The sequence below is a fragment of the Rhinopithecus bieti genome, unplaced genomic scaffold, assembly GCF_001698545.2.
Source record: "Rhinopithecus bieti isolate Rb0 unplaced genomic scaffold, ASM169854v2 scaffold_13352, whole genome shotgun sequence".
NCBI classification, from domain to species: domain Eukaryota; kingdom Metazoa; phylum Chordata; class Mammalia; order Primates; family Cercopithecidae; genus Rhinopithecus; species Rhinopithecus bieti.
The window spans coordinates 4,093,781-4,109,332 of NW_016808026.1; the positions used below are offsets into that span (position 1 = coordinate 4,093,781).

At 36.0% G+C, this 15,552-nt stretch overlaps 1 protein-coding gene across 2 annotated transcripts in view; it reads right to left on the minus strand.

The window, feature by feature from the left end:
* Positions 1 to 15,552, minus strand: part of ANGPT1 (angiopoietin 1) — a 259,516-nt gene that overhangs the window by 16,557 nt on the left and 227,407 nt on the right. For both annotated transcript variants that reach the window (XM_017885204.1, XM_017885203.1), the window contains exon 8: positions 701 to 831. In XM_017885204.1, the coding sequence (XP_017740693.1) occupies positions 701 to 831 (131 nt within the window). The remainder of the gene's footprint in view (positions 1 to 700; positions 832 to 15,552) is intronic.

Genomic DNA, 15,552 nt, shown 5'->3' on the forward strand with positions numbered 1-15,552 from the left:
TTTTTTTTTTTTTTTTTTGTCAAGAAGCGTCATTGGTAAGTGCTGAGGAAGTATTACAGATATGATAGCACCAAATTGAGAATTTCTCTGTTGGGCAATCATAAGGCTGGAAAAATATTTAAAATATACAAAAGGATTAACTTTCTTATTCTATGATATGATATTATTTAATGATATCTCCTATACTAGCTAAAATATCTTGCAATGATTAATATTATATAGTGTAAAACTCTGGTATAGCTGGTCTGAACTGTGTTACTTTTGGTTTAACTACACCTCTTTATTTTTCTTATCTCATTTCAACAAAATAATCAATTAACTTATTACATAATTGCAAAGTAGTTTGTAAGAAGTAATTGCTATATATGCTGAGTTCCCAAACTATTGTTCATCTTACTAAGGGTATCAAGATGCTTATTTAGAAAGTAGAATGTCTGGGACTTAAGGGACTAAAAAATGTATTCAGAACCAAGCTTAGCACACTTTCACTATTGATGTTGGGGGAGGATGCAAACCTCTAAATATGCTAGCAATGTCTTACACAAGAACGCAGGGTAAATTCGTGGACAGAACAAAATGATCTCTAGGGACTTGCTCTTAACTTTCCTGACCATAAGATCATACTCCTCTCTCATAGATAAGAAACCTTAAGCCCCAAACCAATGAAACATAGCTTAGAGAGTGGCCCCATAGGACTTACCTCCTGTTAACATGAGGGCACATTTGCACATACAGTTGTCATTATCAGCATCTTTAGTGCTGAAATCAGCACCGTGTAAGATCAGGCTGCTCTGTTTTCCTGCTGTCCCAGTGTGACCTTTTAAATACAACCTGAAGTCAAAAAGTAAAAAAAGGAAGATAAGCCATTCGACAGAATAACAGAACCCAGAAGACCAACTTGTTGAATGTTTGCTTTTTCATCATTTTTTTCTTTCTTTGAACTCAGCCCTTCCAACAAACCTTTAGAAGATGCAAGCTATCTGGACCAAAAGAACAAAGGAAGGAAAAAGTTTATGTCATTATGCATGCTCAAACTCATATGGTTCTCTGATAATGCAGGATCCAGAAAACATAAAAACCTCGGTTTATTTTTTAATACAAGTATTAACCTCTAAACCTAAATGCTTTTTACAATGTCAATTCAGCATGTCACTCCCTTAATCCATTAATATATAATATTGCAGATGTGCTAAACGTTATTAATAGCAATACAAGGAGTAAGTGTCATTGATTGAGGACTTGCTCTGTGCCAGGCACTATGCTAAATAATTTCCAGTGGTTATTTGGTTAAATTTTTATATTAAATCTGTGATCCCGATATTAACATCCCCAAATTGTACACCAAGGTTTAGGGAAGCTATGTAAGCTGGAATTTAGCTTGTATGAGTCTAAAACTCAAGCTTTGAATCATTATGCATTCCCTGAACAAATGTTTGCTGAGCACAAACTATATACCCGTTATTGATCTAGGCACTTAAGACATATAAGAAAACAAAACAAAAAGGCATGCTTTTGAGGGACTTGTATTCTAGAGGTATCCCTAAAATTAAATTCAAAATCCCATCTGTTTAATATGGTATTCTTCGAAGAACCTATCTTACTATCTAGAAACATTTCTTACATAAAACTTGCGTTAACCTAGATCAGTGGCCCTCTAATGGTAGTGCATATAACAAATCATCTGACCTTTTGTTTAAAAGGCCTGTTTACTAATCCCAAGAATATTTGTTTTCAACTAGCATCTCAGATTTCTCTTTGCAGACTGTCCAAAGAGAGCATTTTGTCAAGTATTGTCCTAGAATCCAAGAACTAGTGGACAAATCACAATAGTTGCCAAATGTATTGCCTTGTCTGATGTCTGCTCATTTCCTACTGATCGTGCATGCTGCTTTCATATCCTTCTGGGCAATGTAGTGCTTAGAACTAATGTAAACTTGCTCAAGTCCTTCAGTGGCTCCACAGGGCTTAGAGTAGCTAAATTGAAGTTGTTGTATTGACAGCTTGATGCCCAAGGTGTTCTCTGGCTAAGACTCTAGCCCCTCTCTCTCTAACTCTACCTAACACTGCTCCTGCATACCACCACAATGCTTTCATCAGAATCATGTAGTAATATTCCCTTCAAATTCATATAGGTCATCACCTGCATGCCTGGATCTTATTTATGAATATTATCCACCCACAGTATAGTTAATGGGTGATTCATATCTCTGTATGAATGAGACACTTGTAAAACCTAGGCTGGCTCTGAGCAAAACATTACACTACTATGAAATAGAATAATAAAGATCAATTAATATTTGGAGATATATTTCAACTTGTGTTTGCATCTAGGTATATGTATATATCCTATTGTTTGTGGTATTTGATATTATTTTTAGCAAAAAACAATATTATTGGATGTTTGTGCAATATTTTACAAATAATCTGCAGAGATTTTGAGCCACAGCAAAGTATACAAGTAAACCTCAGTCAGCTTTTGTTGGTTCCAATAATTAATGGAACTTTTGTTTCACAGTAGTAAAAATAATTTTCTAATGTTGAATTATCACACAAAAGCTTGTATTTTAAAACTCTGAGAGGCAGGCTACAAGTCATCGGTGATGCAAAATTGTAGAATTTTTTAAAGTGCCAATTCACATTTGAGGCTGCAGCCAGCCCAAATGGAGGTGGGTTTCACCAGGGAAAGTAAGCTGACAGATCACTAAAGGGAGTTTTGGGACATGTTACCTGGATGAATTCACCACCTTCCAGAGCTAGTGAGAACTTTCAATTTGATCACTCTTTTGGAGGTCCTCAGCCTCCCAAAGACAGACACACATTGGCAAAACAAACAGAGACTTTTGTCAGGCCTCCATTTGCAGTCAAAGTAGGAATATGGCGGGGACCCAATCTCATGGTCTTCTTAGAGAGAATTTCACACAGAAAGCCAAATTATAATCAGAAAGTTCCTTATTTGGTGAGGACAGAATCAGAATTGAGAGAATAAGAGAATGATTCCAAAATTAAGTAGCTATGTCTTTCCTAGCCTGAAATCTGCTCTACTGGGACCGGGAGAGTTTAGCCCATAAGCGCTCTTGAATGAGTAATGGCAATTTTAACTTTGATTTTTTGTTTCTCTGTGATTTGTAATGGCCTTCCTTCTTATGGTAAGTCAATGCCATTTTCTCTGCAGTAGCTTTAAGTTCACTAATAAAGACAGACTTTCCGTGATGCAATGATTTTCTATAGTGTCTTTTGCAGGGAATTCAGCACAAATGTTTGATTCTAAATAACAGACTGCTGGCTATGTGCTTGAACACATCATTTATACTTTTATCCTTTCACATAAGAGTTACAATCTAAGTCTCATAATTTATAATTATTTATTTGTGTAATCAAGGTAATACAAATGCACAATTATAAATTTCAGAAGAAAAGCAAAAGAAGAAATAAAATCAACCCAAATCTCGTCACTGAGTTTAACTACTCTTGTCATATTACAGATTTTAGTATTTTCCTTGTTTCTCCCCACTAAATATAAAATATTATTTATTTTTAAATATACATGTATCTGAACACATTCTTATAACATTTTGAACACTATAAGTAAAGCTTCTGCTCACAGCCCCATTTCATCTCTCTCTTTAGAGGTATCCTTCAAAAACAATCTCTCCCCATGTGAAAATACAAATAGAAATAGAATTATACTTTACATGTTTCTGTATGAGATGATTTTCAAATATAATTTTATGACCACTTTTACATGCCATTACATTTTTTTCTCTAACATCATTGGGAAGCTATTATGAATGAATATATCATCAGTGGTCACAAGATGAAGGCTGCCTTCAGGTATCTCTCTATATGTGTGCTGGTATAGGTATTAGGATTACAATAAAATCCACATTTCTTTCTTGACCTTTCCCTGTATGAATGTCATCAATGCTATGTTAGGCTCCATGAGTAAAGAGATGTCTTTCCAGATCTATTTAAGACTTGGAGGTCAGTTTCTAGTCTTGGCAGCTCTTCTCTGGATTATCAAAAAAGATTTACAGCTAGTCTCATTGCCTTGAGTTTCACTCCTTCTTCCCCTTCCCCATGAAGTCCATGCAGCTCATTCAAAAACATGTATCTCATCATTCCTCCATCCTGGTTAAAGTCGCTCAGTTGTTCCTCCAAAATTCAAAGATAAAGTTCAAATTCTTTACTGCGGTTTGCAAGGCCTGTGAAGTCTAGTCCTTGTCTACTGTCTACTTCTTCCCATGTGTCAACCACTCCAACCCTCCCATGTCTTGTTATTTTCTGCACATACACATAGTGCTCCAGCCTTACCCACTCACTTATTCCCTCTAAGCAACATTCTTATTTCTCCATACATTTGCAACTACCATCCCCTCTTCCTAGAAGGTACTCTCCAGGTTTGAACAGCTGCTGAATTCCTATCCATCCTTTAAGATTTGTTCCAAGTATAACCTCAAAAAGCATCAAATCAGCATCTTCATGATGACACTTGCTGTATTTTAATTGTCTTTTCACTTATCTGTTTCCCATAATAAACTGTGAGTTCCTTGAGGCATAAACTATGTTTTACTCATCTTTGAATCACCAGAATCTTGAAATCTTGAACAGTCTCTGAGATAGAGAAAGGCCTCAATGTTCGTTGAATAGATGGATGATAGGTGCGCTAAGCAATTAATTTTTGGTAAGCTCAAGGTAGCAAGCAAAAGCAAACTCAAATATAAATAGCTCTACTATCAAAATATACTTGGTTCAAGTTTCAGAAGGGCAGCTTTTACATCTCATTTAGTTAGGTACTCAACATATCTACCTAGGTACCCACTTCATTGCCTATACAACTCAAATTATTAAAAAATATATATATGTAGGTGTGTGTATGTGTGTGTGTGTGTATCACATACATTATATATATATACACACACACATACACTATCTCATATTCTTCTTATTTTTCGAGTTTTTTGTTCTTATTTTCTCAGAGACTCCAGAATATAAAAACATGAGCAAGGCATTATGCAGATAGAGTAAAGGAAAAAAGACTATGTCTTGATTCCTATTATTCCTTACATTTTATTGAATGATTTATTTGTATTGTATGAATAGCCTACTGAGAACAATTTGAAAGCAAATTCAAAATAAAAATATGCTTAAGGTTAATGTTTGAGCTAAAATTATTTTTTAAAAAAGAAATATTCTAATGAGGTGTGAACCTAATTCCTTAAGGTCCTGCCTTGAATAAACATTAAAACATAAAGCAGAAGTGGAGAGGAGTTGCAAGATGTGCAATGTAAACAGTGGCATATATTGGTTGGAATGATGTACAAGTAGAAGAGAGACTGATATTTTGAGGAATAATGAATGTTTCGCTGTTCAAGACTTAGTAGCACTTGTAATTTACATGAAGTAGCATTCATCCCCCATGTTTATATCCTTAGCATGTCACAGAGGAGCGGCTTATGCTCTTCTAAGGAAGAGACACACAGTCTCTTGCACTGTGAGATAAAGATGAAATTTCGTAAAAATCATTTCTTCTAAACACTATTTTAAAAACTTTGCAAATGAGGACAACTGTGCTTCTGTGGAATCCCAGAAGGACTCTGGGAGAAACTATATAGACCAGGATAGGTCCCTTGCACAGTTCAGGGGCTCATTCTTTCTTAGCAGCTCTTTAGCTAGCTCAGCGTCCCAATTTTTGGCCCAAAGCCAACAACCACAGCTAGTTATTTGATACAGGTAAATTAAGGACCAGTCACTCATTAATGCCAAGTATTTCTGTAATTAGATTAGGAAAAAAAAAACTTGTTTGAGTTGAGGCTCAAACAGAACATTTGGATGATTCTTTTTAATACTGGTTCTGGCTAATATCTAAAGTCCTTATGTGTAATTGACTATCTGTGGCTTTCTCTATGAAGCTAATAGTTGTTCCAAATAGACTTTCAGTTTATGAAAGAAAAATCAATATATAGGACGGCTTTGCACCTGACTACGGTGACAGTGAAGTGGAAGTGTGAAACATTAGTGAGACTACATCTCCCAAAATAACAGCCTGGGAATCCTGGTTATCTATTTCTTGAGTTCAGCCAGTGTAGACATGGCTTGTATGAAAGACGATATGTTAGAAGATAAAAACAAAATGTTCCTCCAGTAAAAAGCATTAGGGACAGACATAAGGAAGCTGTAAAAAAAAAAAGAAAAAAAAAAAAACCTCCAAAGAATCTCATTTGATGTGACCAAGAAGGCAGCCACAAAATAGAATTACGGCATTTAGTCTCGTCCATGTATTTTCTCTTAATAAAGAAAAAAATATGAGTCCTTCAGACGAATGACTATAAAGAATGTCACCATTTTTTTTTTTCAATTAGTATATTGTAGGAAAACTGATGTCCATTGAAATTAGTGATGATTCTCTAGTCATCTTTGATAAAACATAGTTACTCCTTGACAATCACTTTTAGAAATTTCAGTAATTATAAAGACTAAATCATCACATTTCTTAATGAATATAGGACAACAGTGAGTTCTATTACAGAAGAACAGGCTTCAAAATATCCCTACGTATCATCCAAGAGATTCTAGAACTTTCTTTTCTTTAAAATGGGCAGCACAATCTTATGAATCCAGTTTATTACTAATTTTGTCTACTTAAGAAACTCACTCTCTTCACATTTTTGCATGTTCACCATACTCAGGGGGCCACGCATCTCTTTCATGATCCAAGGCAGTGGGAGTTGTTTGTATGACAAATTGAAGTTTGGCCTCAACCCTTTAAAACAGTAGACAGACTCTCAGATATCTGAACTTTAAGGTCGTAGGTACTGACAAGCTGAGCAGATTTTTATTTTGGTTCTGAGCTCTCTCCCTGCCACCATATGGAACTAGTTTATCTTTCTCACAATTACTAAGAAATTCAGAATGACCTTCATGGTTCTCTTTCAGAGACTGGTAGCAATGACTCAATCTGACAGAGTTTCCTGACATGGTTATGACTTCTAGTTGCTGCTTTTGGGCTGTCTCTGCCATATTCAACCTCTCCAATCCTACCCCCTTTCCACTGAAAGAACTGGGAACCGTTAGCCAAGAGGGATGTCAGAGCATGTATGTTAGCATTGACTTTTTCACATCCTGGAGATATATTCTACAACTCTATTGTCCACACATGAACAGAATTCTGTACTTATTTGCAATAGCCTATCAGGGAATATGTGAGAAAATGCTAGAAAAATATATGAAGCAAAGTTAACACACCTACGAAAAAGTGAGTGAATATATTAAAGACATTCAGTTGTATGACAATAATCTATATTCCAGAAAAGAAATGTTTGAAAGAAGTTTCCAAAGAAAAGAGTATGTGAGTAGGAAGATTAAAAGAATTGATAATGTAAAGTGTGACTAACCAAGAATTAAGGCTGAGATAAAGACTTATAGATATCTAAAAACATTTTAAAAATATACAGATCAAGCAGATACAGGTAATTTGGTACAAAATACGTTCTAATAAAAGAAATAACCATCTATAAAGCCATTAACTAAAACTTTTCCTTTTTTCCTCCTTCTCCTCCACACACACAAAATGGAGAAATAAATAAGCCATTGGCTTCTGCAAATTAAGGCTGTGTCATGAACACTTGTGTCTGGAGAGACAGCATGTCATCACAGAGTTTGTGGTGTACCTGTCTGGGTTTGTGATCTAGCTCTTATTCTTTCTGATCCTCAGTTGCCTCATTGGTAAAATACCTCTACTAATAGTAATGTCCTGCCAATATTTTGTGAAGATTAAACAAGGTGATACCTGGAAAGCCCTTAAAAAGATTGCTGCATGCAAAGTAAAGTAAGTACTTGACCATTTGCAAAAAACAAAAAAATCAAAGTAATCAAACTTCCCTAAGCAATAACCATAAAATACACAGTAGTTTGATAAGCATGAGTTATGGGAATGACTAAGTCTAAATTACACAAGTATAAACATATATGACCTTGATAGACATATGTAAGTGTTCTGAGAATGATAAAAACAATGAGATAGAGATACAGTTCATGAAGACAGGCATGGAGACAACAAGCCAGAGAAATTAAAGATGAAAAGGATCAATTTTCTCAAACCCATGAGGCCCCATATCCTTTGGAAGTTTTTCTTATTTTATATAGATGAAGAAGAGTACTAAATATGAAGGACAAGAAACCAAAAAGTTGCCTTGCTGATTGACTACGTGGTTAAGGTCTATGTTAATTTGACTCTAGATGGTCTGAATAAATATCCTTCAATTCAAATATTTATCTTTTAATAAATTAAAATTTCAGACTTTTGAGAACCTTTCAATTTTCTTGCCATCATATAATATTTTATCGACTGAATCCAATATATATTTATTTGGTTTTCCTTTCTTTACTCATAATTGATACTGGCAAAAAAAAAAAAAATCCTGGAAAATCATCCATGCCAACCTAATCTTTAATTCTCACGTCAACTTGCTGAAAGCTTTCTTTTTCTCATTAAATCTTCCGTAATTGGTGTCATTTGTTTTAACAGGGAATTGGATCATTGGGAATCACCAGAATTTGTGCATAATAATTTAACCATTATGTTAAGAAGGAAGACATCATCTTATTTGTTTCAGAAGCTACAGATGCCCTGCAGCAGGCATGCTATTTATGTTTGAATATGTGTAATGGAAGATGTACACAAAAGTGTGAAAAAATATGAAAAATGTTTAAGATAGTAATGGTCCTGGGAATCTGTGCTGTGATTAAAGAAAATAAATTTCCAAAGCTACAGACAAACCTCACCCTAAATGATGAAAAATCTTTAGAAAATAGAGTTTCACTTATTCTCTGATCCTAATATGATTGTTTTATATATTAGCTTGTATAACATCTGTATAAATTGTACTCTGGATTTCCATCTAAGTTTTGGATAATATACATTTTTAATGTCTCCCCTTCACTTACAAACATTAATATCTTGTAGAATTTAGATAAAATGAGCTTATCAACCTCCCAGGTCTTCTCAAGCTCTTGACATTAGGAACAGTGTTGTCAGTAACTTTTGTTTCAAAACTCTGGTAAAATACAGTTCTTAGTGTTTTGCAGTGAAGACATGAAGCTTGCATATGCTCAAAACTCATGATAAAATTTTCCTCCAAAGAAAATAGCAAACCCACGTACTGCTATTGTTGTATGCCTTTGGATAGTGCTGACAGAGTGCTCTCTATACATCATATAGTTATATAATATATATAAAAGTATATATAATATATAATATAGAAAAGATATATTATATATATGATGTATAATATATAATATATGTATGTATATATATGAGATCTGTGACAATGAAACATTTCCCAAAGTTCAGAAATAAATGCTCAGTGATTATCTGTTTTTAGTTCAAAATAAAATAGTTATTCTAGTATTCCTTTCCTTTTTTAAGAATACACACACACACACACACACACACACACACACACACACACACACACACAGAAACTGAGTGCCAAAATGAATTACGTGACAGCAAGACCCCTGTTAAAAACACAAACAGTCCCTTAAACATATTTGGATTCCCTTGGAGTCATGTGTGACTGATAGAGTCAGCTTCAAGTGAGTGACTCTCTGGTCTGACCCTCTGGTGGTGCCTAAAAGACCAGGCCAATGGCCATCTCAGAGAGTTTATGGGTTTTGCTTTGTTACCAAAAATTAAGTCAGGACCTTGTAAAACTTGTGATTGAAATTGGTGATTTTTCAGTCTAAACAAATTCTCAGGAGGTAGATTTGTTCTCATTTTTTATTTGTGTTTAAAGAGCAATAAGAAACTTTCTTTCCATCATCCCCTTGGGGCAGATAGAGAGAGGAGAGGGTAAGCAAAATGTTGAAAAGCATTGAGATGCATTGTCTGAGGTTTCTTGCAAAGAGGAAATACTTTCCCTTGTTGTACTTGGACATTGTATTGCTATAAGGTCTGCAAAGAAGCCTCCAGCATGCATTAGCAGATTCTTCTGTTGACCAAAGTCATCAGTGTGCTTATTTGTCTCCACAATCAGTACAAGCTAGAGTCGAAACTCTTCGTCATGGATTCTAGCCCTCTGTTATCTGTAGCACAGTAAAGCCCTGCATACAAGATGTCCTCTAAATACTTGCTGTCCTCTAAATAATGCAGGCTGTCTCTCACCTCGGAGTGTGTGTCCACATTGCTCCTCTGGCTGGGATCTCAAGTCCTTCCCCCTGCTATTAACCCCCACATTTGCCTCATGAGCGCTTACTCATTTCACAAATCTCTAAGGATTTCCTCTATGAAGCTTTCCCAGTCCCATTTAATCTCCTTCAATGAACCCTATCCATTCCCAACTCCAGTAGAATTGACCACTTTTTTTTTTTTTTTTTTTTTAAGTAACCAATGATAGCCTAATTCCAAGGGTTCTTTCCCAGGGACTGTGAGTGTAAAGTTGAGTTACACATAAATTTATACAAAATTTGTGTTTCTTCATTATTCTAGGGAAAAAGTCCTTGGCTCCATCATTTTGTTTTTTTAAATCCATGGTTCCTTGATCAGAAAACAAAACAAAACAATCAAACAGACATGCTAAATCATTTCAGCTAAAACTTTTGAGTCTAGTATTCCATGTTTGTTTCCTTCTCCTAAACTATTAGCCCCACAAGAGAAGGCATGGTGTGTCTGTTTGGTGTAACCAAAGTGTTATTTCTGCATCAGCATCACCTTAGTGCACTTGATGGGACTGAGAGCTCTAGGACCTAACACAGGATAAGAATCTCTTTAGGTGCGACTCAGAAATCTGTACTTTAAACAGGCACCCTGGTTGCCCATATGCACACACAAGAAATAAAACAACTGGCATAGTGCTACGAAAATAATAGTAACATGATAAGTGTATGGTGGTTGGCTGGCTAGATAAAGCAATGAAGACAGACTCTGATTCCAAAAGAACTATAATAACTTTTAAGAGAGTAATTTTAGTAAAGTTATGTAGGTAAAAGCAAAACTGTAGCCAGTTAAAAGAGAAATGAACAACGTGTGCTGTGGGACAATCTTATTAATTTTTAAAATTTACTTACTATCAGCAATATAGAAATTCTTGCATATCATTTGCAGGTAAAGATAAAAGAGATAAAGATAAAAGAGCCTAGAGTTTAGTAATTCTAGAAAACAAGTCTTATTTAAGCAAAAATCCAGGAAACTTAAGGACATGACACTTTATTAGAAATCTTAGTGGAAACTGTCATTTTATACCATAAATCTTTGGACGCAGGATTTTTACTTGTTGCTCTTTGAATTTCTGGTATCTAGATCAAGAATTGCCATATATTAGTCAGATATGTGCATTCACACAAAAAAAATCACCTGCGTTGAATGCACAAAAAACCTTGTCAATAGGTCTTTTATATATCTATTAAGAAATGCTTTTTTTCGAGACGTGTGCCAAGCATTGTGAAGAGGTTCCTGTCCTCCTAGAGATTACACTCTAATAATAGGGAACAGTAGTTACAATCCAGTGTGATATGGACTCTAATAAAGACATGCCCAGAGCACAGTGGGAGGACATGGAAGGGGCTCCTTACCCAGTCAAAGAACAAGAGCTCTACAGACTGAGCTAAGACTTAAAGGATCAAGAAAATCCAATTAGGCAAAGTGAATAAACTCTTGAAAAACAGGGGTTGAGTTCTGTGGGGTTTTGTTTCATCCACAGTAGCATGCATATTGTTGTTGCTCATATTTACCAAACAGAGTAATCAAAATATTGAGTGAGAAAAAAATTGATGTGAGAAAAGGCTGTATCAGAGGAATTGCCCCAGAGGCCATGGCTGCTTACCTGTCCCAAGTCTGCCAGATGCAGCCCGGCTCTCCTTTCTCTTAGCATCATGATTGGTCATTATTACCCCCTTATGCTCTAAGCTTAAGCAACACTTAACCACTTGTGGTTTCCTAGCAAGACATGCTGAGTCTCACTTCTGAGCTAATCCCTCTTCTACCCCCATCTCTGAACTATTCCCCAACTCACACCAATTTGCCGCATTTATGTCACTTTAGGCCACCATTTGGAAGCTTTCTCGACCTTCCAAAACTGGTTAGCCTTCTTTAGTGACACCATATTTGTGATTGTAAGTGAACTGACTGTGCTCATGGCATTGTAATTGCATGTTTGGCTATCTGCAACTGTCCAACCCCACTCCATCTCCATTACATATGGGTGTGCACCTGCACGAACACACGCATACATGTCTGTACTGAAATCTCGGTGGACAATTTATCCTAGGATAGCACATGATGGATGCATAACAAATATTTCATGGAGCCTTCATCTTTTTGATAGTGAACAGCAGTAGGGGAATCTAGAGCAGTGGACCACAGGAGACATCACCTTAGATAATTTCTTGGAGGCAGTGCTTGTTAGCTGGTTCTAGCAACTTTTGTCAACCTGTAAGTTTCTAGGACAGCAGTGCTCTGAGTCTTAACATTACCCATTCCGTGACAGGAATCCTCTGGGAATTCTTGGAGGCATTTGTTTTCATCAGTTTGAAAAATATCCAAGACTCTAGAGACTGACATTCATCTGCATTTTTAAGTGAAGAGATTTTCCCAGCACTTAAAAGATCTAAAGAAGGAACAAAATGACTGTAAGACTGTGCCCATTCCATGCCTCTGAAGACCTAGGAAGCCTTTTTCCTTTTCAATGTTTCATCTCAGTCAAGGGGATTAAAATATATATTTTGATGATTAAAACAATTCCTTCTCGGTTTTACAAAGTAACCACAACAAAAATCACAGTCTAAATAAAAGTAATGCACCTTCCAAGTTGGAGTAACTATTTGAAAATGCAAATAAGACTGTTTAAAACCTTGAGTTTGAAACCCTATGTCAGGAATTCAGGGGAATAGAAACTGTCAGGAGATTTCTTACATATTTTTTTCATACCTTGATCAGTCCAGAACTGCTATAAAAAAATAACTTTCCTCTTAGTATTTCAACATATTTGCTACTGGTTCCATCCAGGACTATGTAGCCCAGAGGATCAGAGAAATAAGAAACATTTTACTGAAAGAAAAAAGTGAAACAAGTTTTGCAATATCTACAAAAATGCAGGGCTTAAATTTACATGGGAGGCTCCAGAGAATTCCTTTCAATCCACATGAATTTGTTTTGTCCTTGAAATACATACATGGCATGGGAGTACTTTAATGATTAAAAAAATAAAATGCATTGGGGAACTGGAAAGAACTTCGGCCTTACCTCCTCATTTTACTTCTGAGGATCTGAGACTTGGAAAAGTGAAGCAAATTGTCCAAGGTCGTTCAGAAAAGTAACTGCAAATCCAAGTCTAGAGTTCATGTCTCTGGATTCCCGATATAGTGTTTTACAAATTACATCAAACTACTTCCCAATGAAGGTCTTGGCCAAAAGCAAACCTTGTGTCAAAAGATATTTAATGACCAAATTATTTTCAAGTTGTTTTCTTCACAATTTTGGTTTAAAATTCTGTTCGTCTCTTCATGTGGAATCTTTTCCAGAACAAGGCTTATGATAGACATTAATTAGTCAGTTCTAACCTAATGATGTCATTTATCCTCAATAAATAATATAAAGTCAATAAAACATAAATATCCACAAAATGTGCATTATAAATTATGTAGTAAGATTATAATGATAAGATGTGCATTAAAAATTGTTAAACATTATCATTCGGACTTAACTAATATAAATTTTCTATTGCTTAAAAGAGAGGCTCATGATACCATCTGTGATAGAGGATTTACTAATTAAGTTAATACATAAAAGACAACAAAATAATGAATTGTCAGGAACAAACTTTTCCCAAGATCTGAAAATAATTATATGCAAAATGACTTTCTAATGGAATATGCTCACTAAAACAGTGTCCTGTTAACATTAAGTCAGAAAATTTTATATAGTTTTCTTTTACATTTAAAATAGTACAGTGAAATTTATTTCCAATTGGTAAATCCTACTTTTTTATTTGTAATAATATAACACAAGGGTTTTTAAACTGTGCTGTACTAATGTTTCAGATAACAGCAAGAGAAAACATTATACCACCTTCCCACAACCATTTCAAATAGATCAGCTTTACGTGTTTTATACATTGTGATCCTTTGTAAGAATTTTCTTTGAGAGAGTAGGTATTGCATTAAAAAACAAAACAAAACAAAACAAAAAAAAACTTTAACAAGTGATTAAGCTTAGCCCAATCAATAATGGAACAAATTAATCTTTTGTGCCTTTGGATGTCATAGAATGAGAAATAGACAATATCATTTATTTAGTATTCTTCTCAAGAAAGCTTTAATCTGAATCTAATCAGGCAGACATAGTCAGATAAACCCAGAAAGAGATGTTCTGGGAAAAGCTGACCAAAAGTCTTGAAAAATGTAATTGATAGATGAGTGGTAGATTGTTCCAGGTAAAAGGTGACTCATGAGACATAACTGCAAATGCAAAGAGTGAAGCTGGATGGGATCCTGAATTCAAGTAAATAAGCAACTACCAACCAGCCAAGGACATTTTTGGGGATAATAGTGGTGATTTCAATATAGAATATATAATTTAAAATTGTTTATTGACTCAATAATATATTTCTTGAGCATGATAAAATTGAATTTAAAAGTCTGTTTGCTCTTTTCTTTTCTTCTCTTTTTAAAAGACAGGGTCATGCTCTGTCACCCAGGCTTGATTGCAGCAGTGCAATTACAGCTCACTGCAACCTCCATCTGTTGGGCTCAAGCAAACCTTCTGCCTCAGCCTCTCAAATAGCTGGGACAATGGGTGTGCACCACCATGCCCAGTCAATTTTTGTTTTTTAAATTTTTAGTAGAGACAAAGGTCTCGCTATGTTGCCCAGGCCGATGTCAAACTCCTGACCTCAACCAATCCTCCCACTTCAGCCTCCCTAAGTGGTGGAATTACAGGTGTGAACCACTGCACCCAGCCTCTAAATGGCTTTCGTATTTGCATGATATTTAAGTTTACCAAATACAAGGTATATTTGTATACTCTTTTTGTTTCGAGGATATTATTCCCACTGAAAGATAAGAAAACTGAGGCATGGGGGGGCGGAGCAAGATGGCCGAATAGGAACAGCTCCAGTCTCCAACTCCCAGCGCGAGTGACACAGAAGACTGGTGATTTCTGCATTTTCAACTGAGGTACTGGGGTCATCTCACTAGGGAGTGCTGGACAATTGGTGCTGGTCAGCTGCTGCAGCCCAACCAGCGAGAGCTGAAGCAGGGCGAGGCATTGCCTCACCTGGGAAGCACAAGGGGAAGGGAATCCCTTTTCCTAGCCAGGGGAACTGAGACACACAACACCTGGAAAATCGGGTAATTCCCACCCCAATACTGCGCTTTAAGCCAACGGGCACACCAGGAGATTATACCCACACCTGCCCGGGAGAGTCCCACGGCCACGGAGCCTCCCTCATTGCTAGCACAGCAGTCTGTGATCTAACCGAAACCACAGCAGCGAGGCTGGGGGAGGGGTGCCCGCCATTGCTGAGGCTTAAGTAGGTAAACAAAGCCTCTGGGAAGCTC